The 20,096-nt window shown below is 42.4% G+C and overlaps 1 protein-coding gene across 1 annotated transcript; it reads left to right on the top strand.

The window, feature by feature from the left end:
* The first annotated feature begins 5,039 nt into the window (after positions 1-5,039).
* On the top strand, positions 5,040-11,837 carry il7r (interleukin 7 receptor). The gene is made up of 8 exons (XM_061692074.1): positions 5,040-5,197; positions 6,432-6,555; positions 6,694-6,848; positions 7,954-8,105; positions 8,175-8,331; positions 8,404-8,509; positions 8,594-8,666; positions 9,827-11,837. Exons 1-8 carry the CDS (start codon positions 5,056-5,058, stop codon positions 10,184-10,186), a joined length of 1,269 nt encoding a protein of 422 aa, XP_061548058.1. The 5' UTR covers positions 5,040-5,055; the 3' UTR covers positions 10,187-11,837.
* The last annotated feature ends 8,259 nt before the right edge of the window (positions 11,838-20,096 follow it).

The raw sequence follows: 20,096 nt of genomic DNA, 5'->3' as shown, positions 1-20,096 counted from the left end.
TTGAACACAAAGCTGATAGAGTCGCAGGAAGTCACCATGACTTATTCTGTTGGATGTATGGCAACAGATGGACACAGGTCTATTGTACCTTCTGCCAATGAACATTAAATTGTTATGCCTGTCGGATGGAGAAAACAAAATGGTGCCAATGCACAATGATCATTTCGAGCCAAGAAACACCAGCAGTGACCGTGTGGCCCAACGGATAAGGCGCCTGACTTCGGATCAGAAGATTGAGGGTCCCTCAATCTACCCTTCCGAGTATACGGTCTGTGATAATCACATTAATCACTATTTAATCATGAGTGGACCCATTTCGATGCCACTAGTTGCACTGGCGTTTCAAATATACTCACCCCCTGACCTTATTCGGCATCGGTTTCAAATCACACGGAGGCTGCGCTAATATTATGGTTAATTTTATGAGAGCCAGCATATTGGATACATTTTATTAGAGGTAGCATTTGATGGCATCCAGTCATCCTAAATGATGACTAACAGCTCTTGCATCCTGTTGGTGGTTGGCAGGGAGTGAGAACGTGCGAGGGGGAGGATTCCCACGACGGGGCGGCTCGTGCCAACCGCCTGAGAGCAAGCAGCTGCCTCACGCGCCGTACGTGGTTTACCTGTCACCTGCCAGGTCGTCGTAGCCATTGCGAACCAGAACCTTGCTGTGAGACAACAGTGATAACCCCTCATCCATTAGTATTATGCCCAACACTCAGCTATAGGCCCGTCATTTCCTTGGTATTGTCACACTATAAATGAAGCAAACCAAAATGGGTGAAGGATCCATTCACACCTGCAGTTTTGATTGAGCTCAAATAATATTGGTGCAACTAGCTAAAAAAAAGAAGTGTTGTCGGTTTTGGGTTAACTACATTCTCTTACTTAAATTTTATGTTGAAACTTAAAACACCACTATCTGCTGCTCGTGAAGTTCGTCACCATTTCGTGCCGGTAACACATTTTTTTTGCTTTTGTTAAGACAAAAAGAATTGGCCAAGCGATGGCTCGCATCTCAAGAAACTTGTATGTCAGCTTTATGTCTCCTTGAAAATAGTCCATTATCTTGTCACTTTATCGTATCATAACATGACAAGCGAGAAGAGCAGCAAAACATTTTTTTTTTATCATAATCACAGCAAGATTAGGGTAAAAATCATCAAACGCCATCGTGTACGTCAGCAAGTGGTGAGTTTAAATGAAAGCCTAATTAAGCAAGAGGATGTGGCGATGAGGGCGCCGAAGCTGCTCACAAGTTTGAGGAGAACCGAGTTCGACTGAGACAGGCTAGCAGAAACAAGTTGGGGGACGGGGGAGTGCAGGAAGTAGATTTCACACACACACAGCACCGCGCACCAGTGCGACGTCCATGTCATGTGGCTGTCTAAGCGCCAACTTCAAAGACTCGCTCAGTTTGCTGTGGCTTCTCTAAAACGCATCACTACGTGAGCTAACGTTGCGGTTTCACGGTACAGACGTCAAGACGATCGCTGACTGAAATAGATTCAACGCTGTGAGTGCCTTGCTGAACAGGAAGCAGCGCCACGTCTACGTAGTAGTACATTTAAAGTTTATACAAGAATGCTACGACTTTAAAACACATAGGCATTGACATAATGTAGAGTTGCCTCCAGAAAAAGTAGATAAGGGATGAGTCAAATAACATTCGACACTTATAGCAGTGAAAGAGTCATTAGATGTAGACAATGCTTTCAAGCATTTTCTATTATTGCTGTGAAATCCAAATCATTCTCTATAGGGTTTAGGTCAGCAAAGCAGTCATCAATTTCTACATAAAGCTTGTCAACAGACAGAAGCATGAAGTGCTCTAAAATCTCCTGGTACATGACTAAATTGACTTACTTTGGATTTGCCTCAGTAAAATCCTGGTCCAGCTAACCCAAGTTTTGAATTGTGTGAGTGACTGGGCGTGATCCGTGGTCGACAGCAGCTCCTGCGTGAGTGTTCTCATCGTGTTTATGAGTTTTACTGTCCTTCCGGCATCCAGTAACAGAGGTGAGAGTAAGTCACATATGGGCAAGTCAAAAGTAAGTCTCAAGTATTAACCTTCAAGTTTCAAGCAAGTCCCGGGGATACTGTGGCAAAAGTCAAGCAAGTCAAGTCCCTATTACGTTTTGCAGCTTTAAATCGTGGTGCACAAACTGTTGAATTCTGTACATTCCATTTAATTATGTCATTACTCTGTTTTTATAACATTAATAGTGCATTATAGAGTGCCCCCCCCCCCCCCCCCCCCCCCACCGTATAATCCACAAAAACGTCCGCTTAAAAAGTCCCAATCTAGCAGGGACGTGAAAGACGAATGACGATATTGCTCGGCAACACAATAAATAAAAGTAAATTGCTATAGCAATGAGCTTCTGTGACTTTATCTGTGTATCTTCAGCACAAGTCAGCCGTTTCCGTTATTTACTGAATCTCAGATCTGCGAGATTTGTGGCATTTACTGTATAGGGCAAACATAATGAATTCCCGTATTTTCGCGACCATAAGGCGCACCGTATTATTGGGCGCTAGCTTAAAACATACGGCAGCATGCACGCACGCTAAAAAAAACATACGCCCCGTTGTGCGTATCGCTACCATGCTGGTCCCCTTCTTCTCTACAGTGTGGTACACCGGGATGTCGAAAGTGAGCGGTACCTCGTCCACGTTGGTGACGTGGTTGGGCTGGATGAGTTTGTCGGCAATTTTTTTCCTGCGGGAGGAGCGGCAGATGGCCAGCTTGTCCTTGTAACCCGCCGGAAGTTGCTGCGCCACGGTGGTCCTTGCCCGGACGAATAGATGGCGCCGTTTCATAAAACGAAAGCACCAAGACGGACCTCCTTGAAAATGTTCGATTTTCATTTCTTCTGCAAGCGTTATTGCCCTCCGTCGAATGGTGACTGGAGAGACGTTTCTCCCGGCCGTTCGTTGCTCATTAATCCATCGCTCGAGTCGGTCTTCCAACTCAGGCCACCTCGCCTTGTTTCCGCGGAAACTCAGCTTCGTCTTCTTGACTTGGCGCAGCTCGTTTTCCTGCTTCCTCCACTTGCGAACCATGGATTCGTTGATCTTGAATTCTCGCGCGGCTGCTCGATTCCCATGTTCCTCCGCGTAACTGATAGCTCGCAGTTTAAGCTGTGCTTCGTAAGCGTGTCTCTTCGTAGGTGCCATTTTCGGGAGCCGAACCTTAGCCAAACCGATGTTGTTTTGCACAATGTACATACGCGCGCTATATAGCTACTGGGGGCGTGGCTTTAACGTCCTCGTCACGAGCACCCTTCCCCCTTTAACGTCCGCATGCTGTCCTCAGTCACGTCCGCCTTTCCTCTATATAAGCAGCGTGTCGCCAGGAGATGCTCTCAGTGGAGCGCTCATCGCAGTCACACAACAACACAACGACGCATTATAAGGCACCCCGTCCATTTTGGAGAAAATTTAAGACTTTGAGTGTGCTCTATGGTGAAAATACAGTAGTCCAGTCCTAACACTACTCCTACCTAGTACCGCTTGATGTTAAATAAAAAACAATGATGTTAAAAATGTTAAATGATGTGAAATTCTAAAATGCTGGATTTTCAAAATAAAAAAAGATGATGCTTTTGGTCGTGGATTCCTCGACTCACCCTGTAGGCCTCTGATTCTTCTGTCTCAGCATGTTGAGCCCCCCCCCCCCCCCCCCCCCCACAAATGCAGCAGCAACGTAAACAGGTGGCTCATCAGATTCCTATCAATGCAGGGGAGGGAGGCGACTAAACACTAAAACCACAGCTGAAGATGTTTTGCGATGGTGTGCTGCGATACAAACCTCAGGCGTGTGGTTTGGCGGGGGCGAGTTTCTGGAGTCTGTTTACTTTGCAGTAAACTGCATTCCTTCAGATGTCAATTTTCACAAAACAAGCAAAATATGTGTGCACTCTATTTGGACTTTTTCTCAGATTTTAATCGTTTGTCTGCTTTAGCTGTTTCAGCTCCTCTTTGGTGTCCTTTTGATTTGATGTCCTTGTCACAATCATCGGGTGGCTAACGTGAGATTTTACAACTTATCGATCAGTTAACACAATCTTGGTCACCCAAACATTTAACATAAGAAAACAAGCAAAAAGTGCTGGTGGTAACCGAGGTAACCAAAGCCTTCTCTGCACCTCCTCATAAGTTGAAAGTTTACAGGTAGAAGATGACAACAGGGGCACAGGCAATCTGAAAACAATCATCATCATTTTTCCACACAGACTAATGTTACTGGAGACTCGCGCCACCACTCTGTGTAGAACAAGTTCTACACAGAACAAGTTCTGGTGGCGAGGCAGGCGGAGTGTGTCAAAGTTCAATAAGATAAAGTGTGATGTATCTACTGCAAAGCAAAAATAAACAGCATACTACAACAGCACGTCTACGATCGCCAACTCAAGGTATCGACGTTAGCTAATTTAATGTAGCCTACCACCATGGCTTGACATAAACTTTTTTGCTCCCCAGCTACTGTGGCTACTGGTTTCCCAGAGTTACTAGCCACTCAGCATTTTAACCGGCCACCATATTATGTTGTACTGTATGTAAGTTTTGTCCTGATAGAACAAAACATATTGGATAGCTGCAGTTCTAGTATTCGTGGTTTAGGACAGTGATTCCCAACCAGGGTGATAAATCGGCAAAGTTGCTGTGGGAAATTATCCAATTTCACCTCATTTGTCGGAAAATGATAATTTATGACTTCAAAATATACCTTTGTTCATGTATCTACGCCAGTGACGTGTAGTGCCGGGCCGAACAATAAATGGTCTTCTATTAGATGTCAGAAGGTACAGTAAACCTGTGTGCGAATTAAACTCGCTAGTCAAGGTACCAGTACGGTATCTCAGTTTACAACTCAAAGAAGATGCTGCCGCTCTCAGATACCCGCCGTCTGATGTTGTGAACATCCTGTGTGCAGTCGGAAGCCCTCCTCCCTCCTCCCGCCGCTCAACTCCTCCTCTTCCTCCGTGACGAGAAGAGCTGTCAGTTGCAGTGAAATCATGCGAGAAGACGAAAGAGACATCAGACGAGATGCTCCTTGGTCGCTGGATGGTCGAGGCGGCGCCGCCGCCGCCGCTGCCGTTGTTGTTGTTGCCGATGCTGCCGATGCTGTTGCTGCTGCTGCTGCCAGCGGCTTGTCTGGCCCAGAGTGGAGAGGGCGACCCCGACCTGGGTGAGACTGAGCTTGGTTTGATCAATACAACAAGACAGTTGCATCTTATCGCTCACGCTGTCCAACTTCACACCTTGGCAAAATGAAACTTATCAAGATGAAGTCCTTAGAAAGATGATCAAAATGTGTGTCTTATGGATAGTGCCTTGTTTTGTAGATAGTTTGGGTTAGTGTTTCATGATAATCGTAAAAGTCATGTCATATGATAATTTGTTCGGTCTTCATATTTCATAATTATCATTATCCACATCGAGACAACCTTGCACAATTTGTCACGTAGAATGCAGTTGAAACATTCTCTCACATTGTTCAGTGTGTTTATATTCAATAACTGGAATGTATCCCGGATCTGGAACACATGCAAAACATCAGAAATAAGAAATGTAACAGTAAGACAATGTGTCATAACCACCCATCTCCAAAAAGTTTTTGAATTTGTCAATAATATGTTCGTAATATAATAGTAGTAAGAACACTAAAAACACAAAAATCCAGGAAACATTTTTCACAAGACTGAATCAGTGGTTCTCAAACTGGGATCCGGGGACCCACAGGAGGGCCACTTGCCATAGCTTGGGGGTTCACAAAATAATGTGAAATAAATTATCATGTCCTGTAATCTAAAAAAGTGCATACAGTACCTGCAGTACATATGGGGACCGATGCATTAATAAATCAAACCGATTCCTCCTCTCTGCCTTACCTTTTGGCTAATTAAAGGCTCCGAAAGAATTTTGCAACATTTGGCATCTATCTGACATCCCTGCATGAATGAAATCATTTATTTTGACTAAAAGGCATATTATTAAAGGAATAGTCATTTTTTTTAAATGAAAAAAACTGTTGTTTTTTTTCAAGAATACTCCAAAAGGCGCAATTTCCAGAACAAAAGGCATAATACTGCAAAAATATAGTTGTAGTTTTTTAAATTCCCTGAAGAAAATATGTCTTTCCCCCTTGTAAAACGTGGAATTTAAAAATCATATTATTACAGCTTTTATCTTGAAATACAACTTGATTTTCACAAGATTATGATTTCACTTTGGCAAAATGCATTACATCTTCTTTCTTATAGAGATGACAAGTTTTATTTTCTCAAATTTGTTATCTATTTTTTTCTTCTTGAAAATAAGTTGCATTTTTATGGTATTTAGAGGAACACGTGGTAGTTTAATTGGTGTTAGGATTACGCTCCTTGGAAAAATTCCAAATGTTCTTTCTGTCTGTGTTCCAGAGGCCAGAATCAGCTGCTTCTCTCACATCACCACAGCAGAATGCAGTTTCACCTGCAAACTGACCGGCAGCAGGAGCGAGGATGACGAAGACGAGGATGACGGCGTGGAGTCGATGACTGTCTGGTAAAATGTTTTGGATGAACAAGCAAGCGAGTTTGTGTTGACATTTTCGCGATGGTTGCCGTACAGTAAACGAGGTAGGTTTTTATTCATGTACAATGATGGGTGATCAGCTACGTTTTTATTTCTTTTTACTTCCAGTTTCACCAAGGCGTTAGAGAAAAAATTACGATGCCTGAGAGTGTCGGGAGATTCGGTCACCTCTGCCGACCTGCGGCCCCTGGCTCGTCTCAACCTGACCATCCGCATGAAGAGGGGGGCCACCGTCAGAAAAACACTCCAACTGAAGAAAATCGGTAACCCTTCATAAGACCACACTGGATCTGTAAACAACTTTTGACTTTGAAGATGTTCATAGATCATTAGATTTAATTTGAAAATGTACTTGTACAATTCAATGGAAGACTAGCCTGAAATCCTGTACTGGGGGGGGGAAATTGGACAGCAATTACAAAAATATGTTAGTGCTCTGATTGGAAGCTAAAATTGAGAAGGAATTTTTAAAAAATCAATAAAGAAAATTGGTTCACCAAAAGAAGGCAACTGTTAAGGAAAGTCCCAGACAGAGCCCAGACCTAAACTCTTTTGAATTTGAGAATTGAAAAAAAAACTTGTGACCAAAAGGCGTTGTGCACTGGAGATTTGAGCATCGATTTTTTTTTTTAAAACATCCGTCATGTTGAGAGACTCTGTACAAAAAGACTGTCTGTGTGAATACGGAAAGGTAATTCAAGAAGCACTACTAACTGTTAATGCTTTTTTAAAAAGGATTTTTTTTTTTGCCAGTCAACACTTTTTCCAAGTTTTTGTTTGTTTGGGTTGTTGTTGTTGTAGGTTCTGAATTTGTGGGGATTTTGTTGGATGTCTTCTGTCTTATTGGCCAATTATCATTTTATTTGATCTGTGTTTGTGATTCTCCTGACTGATGACTGTTCTACTTTTGCAGTTTTGATTTAACGTCCGTGTCGTTTCTCCGTAACTTGAATGTAGAACTGATCATTTATGACCTATGCGAAAGCGATTTTTAAAATTTAAATTCTCCACACAAGACTTTCAGGTCTATAACGTTCCATTGATAGTGTGGCTGTCCCCCCCCCCCCTACACACACACACACACACACACACACAATTTCCAACTGAACTGAGATTGCGTTTCTTAAATACAACAAAACCTGGACATTGTTTACATTGAACTCTGGGCTTGACATTGTATTACGTCAAAGAACCTGACAAGATACGTCAACTCCTACTTAAAAATACCATGTAAAACTCTCAAAAGGACTCATAAATCTGGTCTAGTGTGACATGTTGGATTTCTAAAAGCAATGCGTCTCTTCATCTTTACTTCTAAACTAAGTTGAGTTTCAGATCCTGACTTGGGTGTTTACTGTGTCCCTGCAGTTAAACCTCGAAGTCCTGAAGTGTGGAATGTGACCGTGAAGCATGAGTCAAATCAGGCTGTGTTCCACATTCGGACTCCTTACCAGAACGACTATCTGAAAGTTGAAAATCAGCTTTTTCAGCTGCTTATTTGGAACTCTCGCAAGAAGATGGTAAGACGGGGTCTCGGTTAACGTGGCCGCATTCATCAACGTAATCCACGTCATTCACTTTTACCGCAGGTTCTAAATGTGTCGGCATCAGATAGGATGGCCATCGACAAGGATCACCTCCAGAAAAACTTGAAATATCAGGTCAAAGTGAGAGCAATACCGCTCATTTCTCAGGGAGGGAGCTGGAGCGAATGGAGCAAGGCCTTGACTTTCTCCATTTCGGATGGTGAGACAAGCGCCTCGACTTTTTGCTTTGAAATAAAACACAAGACAATAACTGCCTTCCATCGATCCTCAGTCCAGGCACAAAATCGAGAGAGAGAGAACGTGACAAGGAAGCTGGTTGCATGTCTCGTCTCTTTGGTGGTGCTGACTTCCATCTTGGGGGTTTTCTGGAAAAGAAAGTAGGCATCTCTGAACGGATCTGCTCCTACGATTAGTTCCACAAATATTTTTGTTTATTTATTTATTTTAAAATTTTCCCACAGAATATTTCCTTACATGTGGCCCAACATTCCGCATCCTAAACCCCCACTGGTGCACAACTGCAAACCCAATAAAGTGAGTTCTACTTGGAGAAACAGAAAAACTGACAGATCTCTCCTGGTTTCATGTCCTTTGGTCTGATCAATCTAGTTTCAATATGGTTGTTTCTGGAATGGTGGATCTCACAGTCAAAGTTTCCGGGTTTGAATGCTGGTGCAGATCTTTCAAGATTCCAAAAACATGCAACTTAGGTTCATTGAAGACTCGTAAATTGGCCATAGGTGCGAATGTGTGTGGGAATGGTTCTTTGTCTTTCTGTGCCCTGTGAATGACAAGTCAGCGGAGCGCGGGCAACTCTCGCCAAAGTCAGCCGGGGTAGTTTCCACCTCACCCCTAACGCTGAACAGGATAAGGCTTGGTTTACTCTACGCTCACGGCAGCCCCGTTTCAGGTCACGATGAACAAAACGAGATGGTCATGAGATAATGCGGGGGGGACGGGACGCCCTAGGAGATTTTTAGAGTGTCATTTTCCATGGCAGTCATGGTGCGGATGAGAAACCTAATCGGCCGTAGTAAAACTGGGTGCACGCAACTAAACCTGATGGTACGTAATTGAGCTCATCAAAACTTCGAGGTGGTCCATAGTGGGAGGTACTGCATTTCTCGGAATCTCACACTTGTCACCTACAACTCTTCTAAAGTTAAGCCATGTGTTTAGTTCAGAAAAATAATAATATCAAACATTTATTGAATGGAAGTATGTGTCCCCCCGCGCTGACGCCGACTCTGGAGCTTCATTGGACTCTGCTGGGGCCACAAACATGTTCCAAAGTTGCCTGACGTCCACCTTTCATCCGTAGAAAGTCTTTACAGAACGCGAGAAAAGTGAAGGACCCCATTAGAACGGGATGGGACGGGAGGGAACATTCTGGCTTTTGTGGTAGACCACAGCCTAACTTTAGTGCACCTTCGAGCCTTGGAGACTCAGCATCCCCGTCGCCACCATCATGGATACCGTGATAGACTGTGAGAAAACCTAGCAAGACTTCAATACGGAGAAAAACATGGCCCAAATCCCACGGCGCGCTACTTTTTTGGTAAACAGGGCTGCCGGGAAGATAATATAAACATACAGTATGTTTCTGGCACTGTAGTACTAAAGTCCTCGTTTATGTGACATGCAACCTGAATCACAGTCCTTGTGAACAATTCTTGTCATTTTTTTGTTTTCAGGTTGCCCTTCTACTCAACTTAAAACCAGAGGAGTTCAGTGCTCTCAAAATCTACCCGGTGATAGAAACAGTGGACCAGGAAAGAGTTCGGGCCATCCAACGTGCAAGCAGTGATCTCACGCTGGCCAGTGGACCCCGTTCCACCCAAAACTCAGATTGCAGCATCACCACGGAAGAACTGGAGCTTTCCATCTCGCCCAACACCAGCTGCTCGGGTGGAGACGACAGCCTTCGGAGCTCTAGTTCGCCGCTTGTGGCCAATGGCGCACCGAGTCCCGGAGACTCGACACCGCCCGTGTTAGGAGCCTGTCAAAAGGAGGAGGATTACGTCACCATGTCTAGTTTCTACCAGATCAAGTAGGACAAAGATGGCGAAGCTAGGATCTGTCAAACCTCCAAATGGTAACCAAGTAAGAGGCTGGTAAGAGGAATTGATGCATCAAGACCTCCACAGATTTTTTTTTTTTTTTGGCATCCCCATCAGATATACTTTTGTTGCATACACAACTATGTAATCAATTTCTAGTTATGCTAGTTGAACTGCAATGCGGTCTGCAGTTTTGTGAGACAAGAAATACCAGATGGTGCCATCGTTAAATCAATGGAAATGGCTTTTTTTTTGGCTTTGTTTTGGCTAGATATACAGTGCAGGTCTTGGTGCCTAATTCAAATATGGTGTTGCTTTATATTTACACATCACCTGACACAACGTTGCTTGCGTAGAGTTCCAAAAAGCATCTAAACGACTACTTGCAACTCTGTCAACAACCTTCTCAAAAAAGACTAGACCTAGACTAGTCAACAATAACACATAGACAATGATTGACTTGGCCTCGACTGACTCCGCCCCAATCTGTTTAAAAAAATCTGACATGAAATATTGACATTTACTGAAGAATAAGAGCAATAACGTCTTCTATTATCCTGAAATTTGACTTCACACACACCGTAGCGATCACGGTGGGCGAGGTTGCAGGTGAGTTGCCTTGCCCTCATCTGGTGGTCGACCGCACGTCTTATCCCGACTACATTTCTCATCAGTCAGATTGTCAGGGGGTGGGGGGGGGGGTGGAACACAGGAATATGCTCTTTTCTACACCTTGACCATGGCTGGCCAAGATCAGAAACTGCCCGCGTGTGCCCTAAACTACACACCAGTACAGAAACCGAAGCAAAAGTGTCTGAGAGTATGTGATTCCAATGCGTTATGTTCGGCTCACATTGTCACGATGCGACATATCTGAACTCGGCCACATCGCCATTTTGCGTAGATGCGGCCTGGCAAATTTGCTCAGTCTTGGACATAAACCAGTAGTGACGATTACAACTTGTAGAGATGTCATTTGTCAATGTGTTCCTGTTTTTTTGGGGGGGATTTGTATTTTTTTTTAACTATGCATTTCACTGATGTGTATAAGTGTAACTGTAGCAAGGAGAAATGGCTTGAGGCAATCATAAGGGGAGGCCCTTTTGGATTTTTGCAAAGCTGCTATTTTCTGAAGGTATTTCAGCACGTTTCTTCATCCTTCATTATTTCTGACAGATTGTTGTTATTATTCTTATTCATGGGACAGGATGTGGACATATGGAACAGGATGTGTTGCTGCAGAAATCACATTTGTTCAAAGCTGCAACTTATACCTCATCTTTATGCAGCTTTAAACATGCTTTTTGTTGTTCAATTTGGTGATCGCTGCTGTTGAAATATCCTTTGTCCAGCTGGTGTTTATTGTGATGAATATTTTCTGAGAGCTCCATTGAATACATGAAAACATGAATATTTTATATCTTTAGTTTCTTGTGTAAATCTGCCTCTCTGTGGTTTGGAAAAGTTTTTTTTTTTTTTTTTTACTTGCTTTTCTTGAGGGAATTAAACATATCAAGTTAGAACAATAGATAACATCAGTGGGTGGTTAAAATGGACGGTGTGCTTTACGAATGGGAAGGTGTTATTTATGCTCGCCATTCAGCAACTAAAAATAATGAAAGCATTAAAATGAAACAAGGAATTCTCAGTTTTTGTTGTTGTTGAAATATAGATATGAAATATATAAAAATGAATCCACTCTAAAAGCTCATCAGGGTTCTGTTGGTCCTTTGTGACTTTGTTTTTTGACTTGACATGATAGAGTTTATCTCCACAGCATTATGAGCAGAGACACGATATAATTAGAAGATATAATAAGATCTAGTACAAAAGTCGTATCAAGTATTGGGCCTTTACGAAGATAATAATGTTCAATTTTGTTTGTGCCAGTCAGAAAAATACGATTTTTAAAAATCTTGTTGTTGTTGTAGTCGAACTCCACTGCAGCACAATGAGAGCTGTGCACGAATGGTGTGGTTACTTCAATTAAATACATGAGTGTTACAAATATTAAGAACAGCTCTCAGTATGACGCCTTGTCCTAAAATAATAATAACAATAATGATCATGTTAATATGTTAACAGTCTACGTGTGTACCAGGCTCAAGTTTGTCACTTTTGGGAATACCTACAATTTGCATTGCGGCAGATAGGAAATGCACAAGTTAGTCTGTGGAAACATTAAGTATGACCTCTGACGTCCGTGACCAAGAAATATTGTGAATCATCTCAGAAATTACTGGAATTTCCACGATGATTAATTGTATTTTTAGTTTCATCCATCGCGGTGTGTCATCATTTTTTCTTTGTGTGCGTGTTGTTACCCAAAACACCCTAACTACTGCAGATCCATTGGCAAAAATGACACACTGGTGGTTTAATGTAAAATGTTGCAATGTTATTGCGTTCAGTGAAGAAACGCCAACGCGTCGCTTCATCAGTATCACTTAAACACACCTCACGATGAAGTATAGTCATCTCATCAATAAATGAAAAAGGTCTATGCCTTTGTATAATTTTCATCCATCCATTTTCTAGAGTGCTTGTCCTCATTAGGGTCACAGGAGAGCTGAAGCCTCTCCCCGCTGACGAGAGGCAGGGTACACCCTGGACGGGTTGCCACCCATCGCAAGAGAAACGCAGACCGAGACAGCCTCTTGTACAGTATGTTCCTCGAGTTCCAAGTCAAGTTCTTGTAGACGAAAATGCTGACATTTTAAGGCAGACGCGCAAAAAAAATACATGACATAGATGTCCTTTTTCGTAGTCCATTCATCATTAATCGCGGGTAGACTGGAGCCTATCTGTACCTAAGGTACATTTAGATTTATGCCATGTTTTCACTTTGAAATCACTTGGAAATTTGCTTCTGTGTGGGGCTGCGCGGAGATGTGTGCGGTCATGGGACTGCCCCCCCCCCCCCCCGAATGGAGTCAAATGTCGCTGGTTCCATTCAATTGGTGGTGCATGTTTTTTGGAATGTGGGAGGAAACCGGATCACCTGGAGAAAACCCACTCAGGCACGGGGGACAACATGCAAACTCCACACAGGAAGCAAGCGTCACGTAGCTCAGAGCAACAAAGGTTCTTCGCAAAAATCCATCCACCCATTTTTTTATTTTATTTTATTTTTTTATGTTTGCGCTGGAGCTAACCATTCACACTCACACCTAAGCACAATCTAGTCTTCAATTAACCTAAAACATGCATTTTTTTGGAATGTGGGAGAAAGCAGGAGTACCCAGAGAAAACCCACACAAGAACAAGGAGAATATGAAACCCCCACCGGAAGGCCAGAGCCCGGTTACAACACCATGACCTCTGAACTGTAAACAGTTGTCCACCGTTCTGCCCCTTAACAAAAAAGTGAAAGCAAAAAGCATTCGAACTACATTTATCCAAAAGGCTGCTTGAGTAAACTTCATCATGCAAATGTTATAACCGTGCCGTCGACTGTAAAAAATACAAAAAACAATTTGAAATTTAAAAAAATAAATAAATAAATTGTCTGTGACAAATTAGAGTAATTATTTGTTGCTCCTTGGAGTCTAACTGGCAGGGAGGATGAACAGAGGCCCCGCTAACCCTGCACGGTGATATTTTTATATTGCGCTCACAAATCATCTGGCTCAAAAACAAACAACAGTAATAACTTGTTTCTTACAAGTAAATAAGATTCATTTGAACAAAGCAAGGCCATGTCAGACAATTTAGTTGACTTGCGACAAGGGGGGAAATAATAAGCACTTGTGACACCTTCCAGTTCTTTGACAGTCGTGCTTAGCCACAGATTAGCATTGTCACCATCTCGTTTGTAACTTCGCCATCCGCTCCTTCACGCCGTCCATCCTTGAGCCGCTTTTCTCTGCTGATGGTGGCTATTATTATAAAGCTATGTCACCCATGGCTGTTATTGATGCCCTTTCATGACTCATCATGCTTGCCCCCGCGTTCGTGCTGACTGGCCGAAAACCGGTTGACACGACACACGAGAATCACTTTTAGCAGCGCGCACGTGTCACGCATTCAAATGCAAATCACGCTGAGGATTCATTGAGCGACAATCCTCATACTCGTTTGACTCCTGTCTGCCGAGTCGTAATACTGCTCGATTGGTTGCTGGTTTTTAAATTTCACTACAGGCTTGATATCCAATTAAATCGTACCATACACAAGAATACATGTTTGAATGTGTCGTTACACATTTCATTTGACTGAACTTAAATAGTGTCCCACGGTGTTTACTTACTAAACTGCAGAGAGTACTGAGCGTTATTACGCACACCCACACAATTTGCAAGCTAAGATGACACTTGTAAGTTACGGTCCTCATAGGACTAACAAGCATAGTGTACCTCAACATACAGCAGTTTTATAGTCAGAGTAACCTCTTTATCATCTCCGCCAAGAATAAGGACGTTCTCACCGTGGCTTTTGTTTTTGTTCGCAACTTCCTGGCTACAGTTTTTATGATATTACTTTCATGATGAATAGGTCTCCTTGCAAGGATGTTCCCATGAAACATTTATCATGTTGTTAAAAAAAAAAAAAAAAAAGATAAAAATCCCACTCCTACACGAAACTATTATTGGTGTACAAATGTCAAAGTTCATCATATTAGGTTTCTTTGTGTTGTGTAGGAGCTTATTGAACTTGAACCCGTCCAACCTTCCAGTGTGAAATTAAACAACCACGTAAATCTCTTAATTGTGTATTTCTGAAAATGAGCCGTTCACCACCTCTTTATGTATATGACCAATTTCAAAATCTTCAAAGTTAATTTCGGAAAATATGACTTTGTCTATGGAGCTTCATTCCATGTGTTATTTCTGTTATATGCCATTGACAGCGTACATTTGGTAAATGATCTTCCTCATTTGAAGTCATTATTGGATGAAGCCACTTAACACTTGATTATGCATCTGTTACGTTATGAATGGTTAAAACAAAAATAAGAATTCACACCACATTTTCACTCAGCCACTGCTGCGCCGTTGATTTGTAGGTTACATGATACTGTGTCAATTGTTTATACGACCGACACGCCGTTCTCGCGCTCCCTTATGAGAAAACCATGCAAAAGTGGAGAAAGTTATGTGACAGATGCCTTATATGAGCCTGGGACTTGTATCAAACCACACACACACATGACCACTATGAGGCATATGGAAGTACTTTCTGTTGTTTGTCCATGTGCCTGCCTCTGTTGTTCTAGGTTCTGGTTGCGCGCCATAGGAAACTGTGTTGGACGTCCTGTCAACACGTAACTCTTTAAGGTTCACCGAGTGGACGTGTCAAGGACGGGGAATGTTGAAAAGGACTTCATATACATTGAGGGAATGTGTCTTTTAATAATGTCAGTTAAGGGAGAAAAAGTCATGCTTGCTTTTGTTCATTATGAGCAATTGTTTGCATTTGTGGCCCCCAGTATTTGGCACATATTAGTACAACTTAATAGAAAAGCCATAAAGCTCAGTTTTGGAGGACATATTGCTGTATTATTCATAATACTATATGCATATTAATGTGGTTGTAATTTACAACTGTGTAAAATTACTCTGCATCATATTAAGAGGTGTTAAGAATATTTGGACCCTCTTATGCCATTAATTACTTGCACCACTTGCACACTGACTGAGGAGTATCTGCAACATTTGCACAATCAACATTGTCCCAGATGATCGCATTACTAGTCACTTTAAACTGCATACATTCCTTGAAGTTCAGTGACTGTTTTTTTGTCAATGTCTTTATGTCTCCAAAGTGTTTTCTGTCAATTGACTGTCTGTTGTCGAACTAGAGCGGCTCCAACTACCGGAGACCAATTCCTTGTGTGTTTTTTTTTTGGACATACTTGGCAAATAAAGATGATTCTGATTATACAGGGTTACCGAGTCAATAAATTGTGTGAGTGAGGTTAACCATCAAATCACACTGCGGGTCAAATTGACACATTACAAACACAAGAGAATATCTTTGTTTAAAAAAAAAAAAAAAAAAAAAATGTACTAATTTGTATCTCCATAAGAAAAATATGTCAAGATTTATTCAATAATTTTTAAATTTAACATTCATTTTTTTATTCTTTTGATTAGTTTTTTTTTTGTTTTTTTAATGGTTAAATGTGCAGTGGGTCCAAAAGAATCAAAGAAGCAAACATAACAGGAGAGTTAATGTTGTGTAAAGTGCTGGCCCAAGCCTTGATCGGGCCCTAAGCATGTTTATGTGTTTCGTGCTATGCTATGCTATGCTATGCTATGCTATGCCATGCCATGGAACACAAGATAAGATCGTCTTATTGAAGAGAAACCAGCGCAGGTCTCTCACTAATTACAACAACTACATGTAGTGTAATGTTGGGTTGTATCGCAAACCTTTGTTTTGATCTGTTTCTGTGCCAGTTCATTAAAATGCGTCTTTACGTAAAACCGGTCTGCGGTGCAAAAACTAGTCGACTTCAATTTGGCTTTCATCAAATTAGCGTCGACTCCCCCCAAAAAAGAAATCTTCCCTAGTGTTCGTGCATCAGCATTACCATCCCAGTGACGTTGACAGGTACAATGATGCACACACACACACACTATGGATCTTTACTGATTAGTGCGGGTCTGAAATGTCAATGATCATTTCTCACAAGTGGCAGGACAACCACAAAGCATCCGGCCCAACGTTGGTTTAATGGGCCGAAGGCTTGGGAACAGCACAAGCTGAATGTTAAAGTAATAAAGAGACCGCGGGGTTGTTGTGTTGCAGACTAATTGCGGCGCGATGAATTTGTCCCAGAACAAACGGCGTCATCGCAACGCTACCTCGTCTCCTTGACTGATTGTGCTGAACAAGCTAGGCCTTCCATCCATCACGGGTCTTTTACGGCCTCTTTGGGGAGGACGTGGACGTGCGCGGCCTCGCTCTGTTTGTTTGCGGCCGTAATACGACGCACAAGTGTAGAACGCCGAGTCAAAGAAAGTATGCGAGCGTCAGAATAGGCTCGGTCAGGCAATTAAGCAGCTGTGCTAAGGATTTGGGTGCTTTACAGCGCCATATACGCTTTTACGGCCTTTGTTGTCACTGTAATTTAGCGCTCTCGGCTATAATGTGCTGAGCGGTTTGTTTGGCCCATTGAGTTTGCCTTTCCACATAAACACCCACCTTCACGCACAAAATGCAAATATGCTCTCTCGCATTTACATACACGCACACACACACACACACACATTAGTGCTCTTTTATGGCGTGTGTTTTTTTTGTTTGTTTTTTTATGACGGGTGTCTAGCGATTCACCCCGGGAGCAATCACAAGCCGTAGATCTGGATGATCACCAAGTGTGGTGTGCGATAAGACTGTGGCGGCCACGGTGGAAACTCTCCATTGTGCATAGAGATATCAGAGAGGCAATGCTCCATCTTTTAACCTTCCATCCATTTTCTATAGAGTTTGTCCTCATCTGGGTCGCGGTTAAGCTGGAGCCTTTTCCAGTTGACTTTGATGAGAGGCGAGGCCCACCCTGGTTTGGTCACTTACTAGTTGCAGGGCACAAACAAACAACCATTCACACTCACATTCACACCTACGGACAATTTAAGGCAGGGGTGTCAAACTCAATATCCACATTCTCGCCTTCCTTTTTGCCTGTTTCCGCTTCTTCTTTCTTGACAATCGCACCATGTTTTTGTCGTTCGATAAAAAATAATACAGTACAGAATACATTATGTGAAGCCTCAAAATGCGATACAGAGCTGCAGTTTTTACGTTGCAGTTCATCGGTCGATGTGATGAAGCGAAGAGTCGCCAAATCAAATTTTTCCAGATGGTCCACTTGTGTACCGCTCCGCCACGTCGCTCAGTGTGCGGCGGGTCGAGTGATGATCAACGCTATGGAAAATATTGTATTTTGTGGGGAAGTCACGCTGCATAATTAGAAAATGAATCAAGAATACAATCCTGGATATATTGGATAATATAAACTGCTGGAGAGTATTAAAAAAATGATTCACGTCACCCACACATTCATACAAAATACACAGCAGTACTTTGCACCTCACTGCACCAGATGCTACCCCAAACACGCCATTACAGGAGCATTAGCACCTCAGTAAACAAACCCCTGAGTTAGCAGACAAGCTCCTCGGCGCATGGCGTTGAACCCTGCTCGATGGCTTCCGCTGTTGTTGTCATGGACGTCAAATCAACTTAAACCTGATGTCAAATCACGTGTGTGTGTGTGTGTGTTTGAAATGATCGCCAAAGATAAACATGTTTTTTCTTTGGGTCTTAGACTGCCTGCAACTCTCTGATGTGTGTGTGTGTGTGTGTGTGTGTGTTGTACGGCGTCTTAATTAATCTTTGTCATTAATAATTTAATCATGGCTTTTTGTTTAATAAACAGTGTGGCAGTGATGTATTGCGGCTGGGTCAAGTAATTTGATTGGTGGCGGAAAGGAGCTGGCTATGCATATCTCTCTCCCTCTCTTAAACGTTCACTCTCGCTCACTTACTTGCCCCGGCATAGAAATGATGGCATTCAGGGGCCCCGCCAAGTGTGTGCACGCAACAGGGAAAGCGCAATTACGCTAAAATGCAATAATGATTAGTGATGGATGTGGAGAGAGTGGAGGTTCTTTCACAGCACATTTCAACTAATGGAATAAATAGTTCGGGTGGAGGGGCAAGAAAATCCCAAATATTTTATTAAGTACATTTCCATCACGGTCTCAACATTTTACAGTTATGCAGGGACCCAAAATGGAGTCGGATGTGAGTGCATTTATTAATGAACCTGGGCCCTGGGCCAATACTTCAGCCAATCATTTATCTTGTCAACACTAGGTGGCACTCTTGAACAGTCAGCATCAAACAACATCCTGTTGGCATCCTCGCAATCTTTCCCCAGCCTGTCAAATTCTAAGAGAATCCTCCTTTAGCATGTCAAAGGCAACACGGCATTGGGATGCAGGCTGCAGGATGTATTGTAATATAGAAAATCTTCATCTTTCTCCACTTCAAAATGTGATTTTTCATATAATACAGAGCATAAGCCGACCCGCAGTCTGTTTCCAGTCACTGCCTGGTCTTATTGAAGCCCAAGGCGAGGTGGTAATTAATAATGCGGCAAGTATACGCCTGACTGGCCAAGGTTGCCCGGCAGTGGTTACACAACATTGTGACTGTTTAAATTACCTTTTTTTTTCGTAGGTGTTTTTGTTTGTTGTTACTGAGATTCTAATGAAAGAACTTGGTTTCTTGGGATTAAATAGGCGTGAGACGACAATGGGAATTCTAAGGTCAAAAGCAGTGGTTTCTGGATTCCAGGAAGTCGATTTCCCATAATGTGTCCCTTTTAAAGACTAAGAAGGTCTGACTCTCTCGTTGTCATTTTTGTCTTTTACGGTATTGTAGACTGGGCTGGCTGGACAAACTGCAATTTGTAATGATGGGCTGTGGTTGACCTGGTGGTTTTATTCCTCAGAGCAGTAAGTTTTGCAAACGCGATCAACATTGATAAAACTACCGTTCCTTAAAAGTATCTTTTCTTCTTAACAAAAACACTCAAGTTAAAGTAACACATATGTTGCATTAAAACTACTCTGACAAGTGCTATGTATCCCAAAAGTCACTTGAGTAAATATAAGGCCGTAAATGTAGATAAATAACTTCTGCTTACTGTACATTGTACTGAGCAGCCAGGAAAGAGATGTTCGTATCCTGCGTCACAATAGGTTCCATTGACACTTGAATTCGATCTTTTTTTTTGGAATCACTTGTACTGCATTTATGGACTTAATCTGTTAGATGCCCACTGAGCAGATTTTGCATTGGCTCTATAAACGGGCGGTACCGCAGCCTTTGAATGGACAAGACCTGCAACATAAACATGCCCTATATTTGTCCAACCACACCCTAGTTT

Source organism: Phycodurus eques, chromosome 12 (genome assembly GCF_024500275.1).
Source record: "Phycodurus eques isolate BA_2022a chromosome 12, UOR_Pequ_1.1, whole genome shotgun sequence".
NCBI classification, from domain to species: domain Eukaryota; kingdom Metazoa; phylum Chordata; class Actinopteri; order Syngnathiformes; family Syngnathidae; genus Phycodurus; species Phycodurus eques.
Note: the sequence above shows the minus strand (reverse complement) of the source record. Positions and strands in the feature narration are given on the sequence as shown.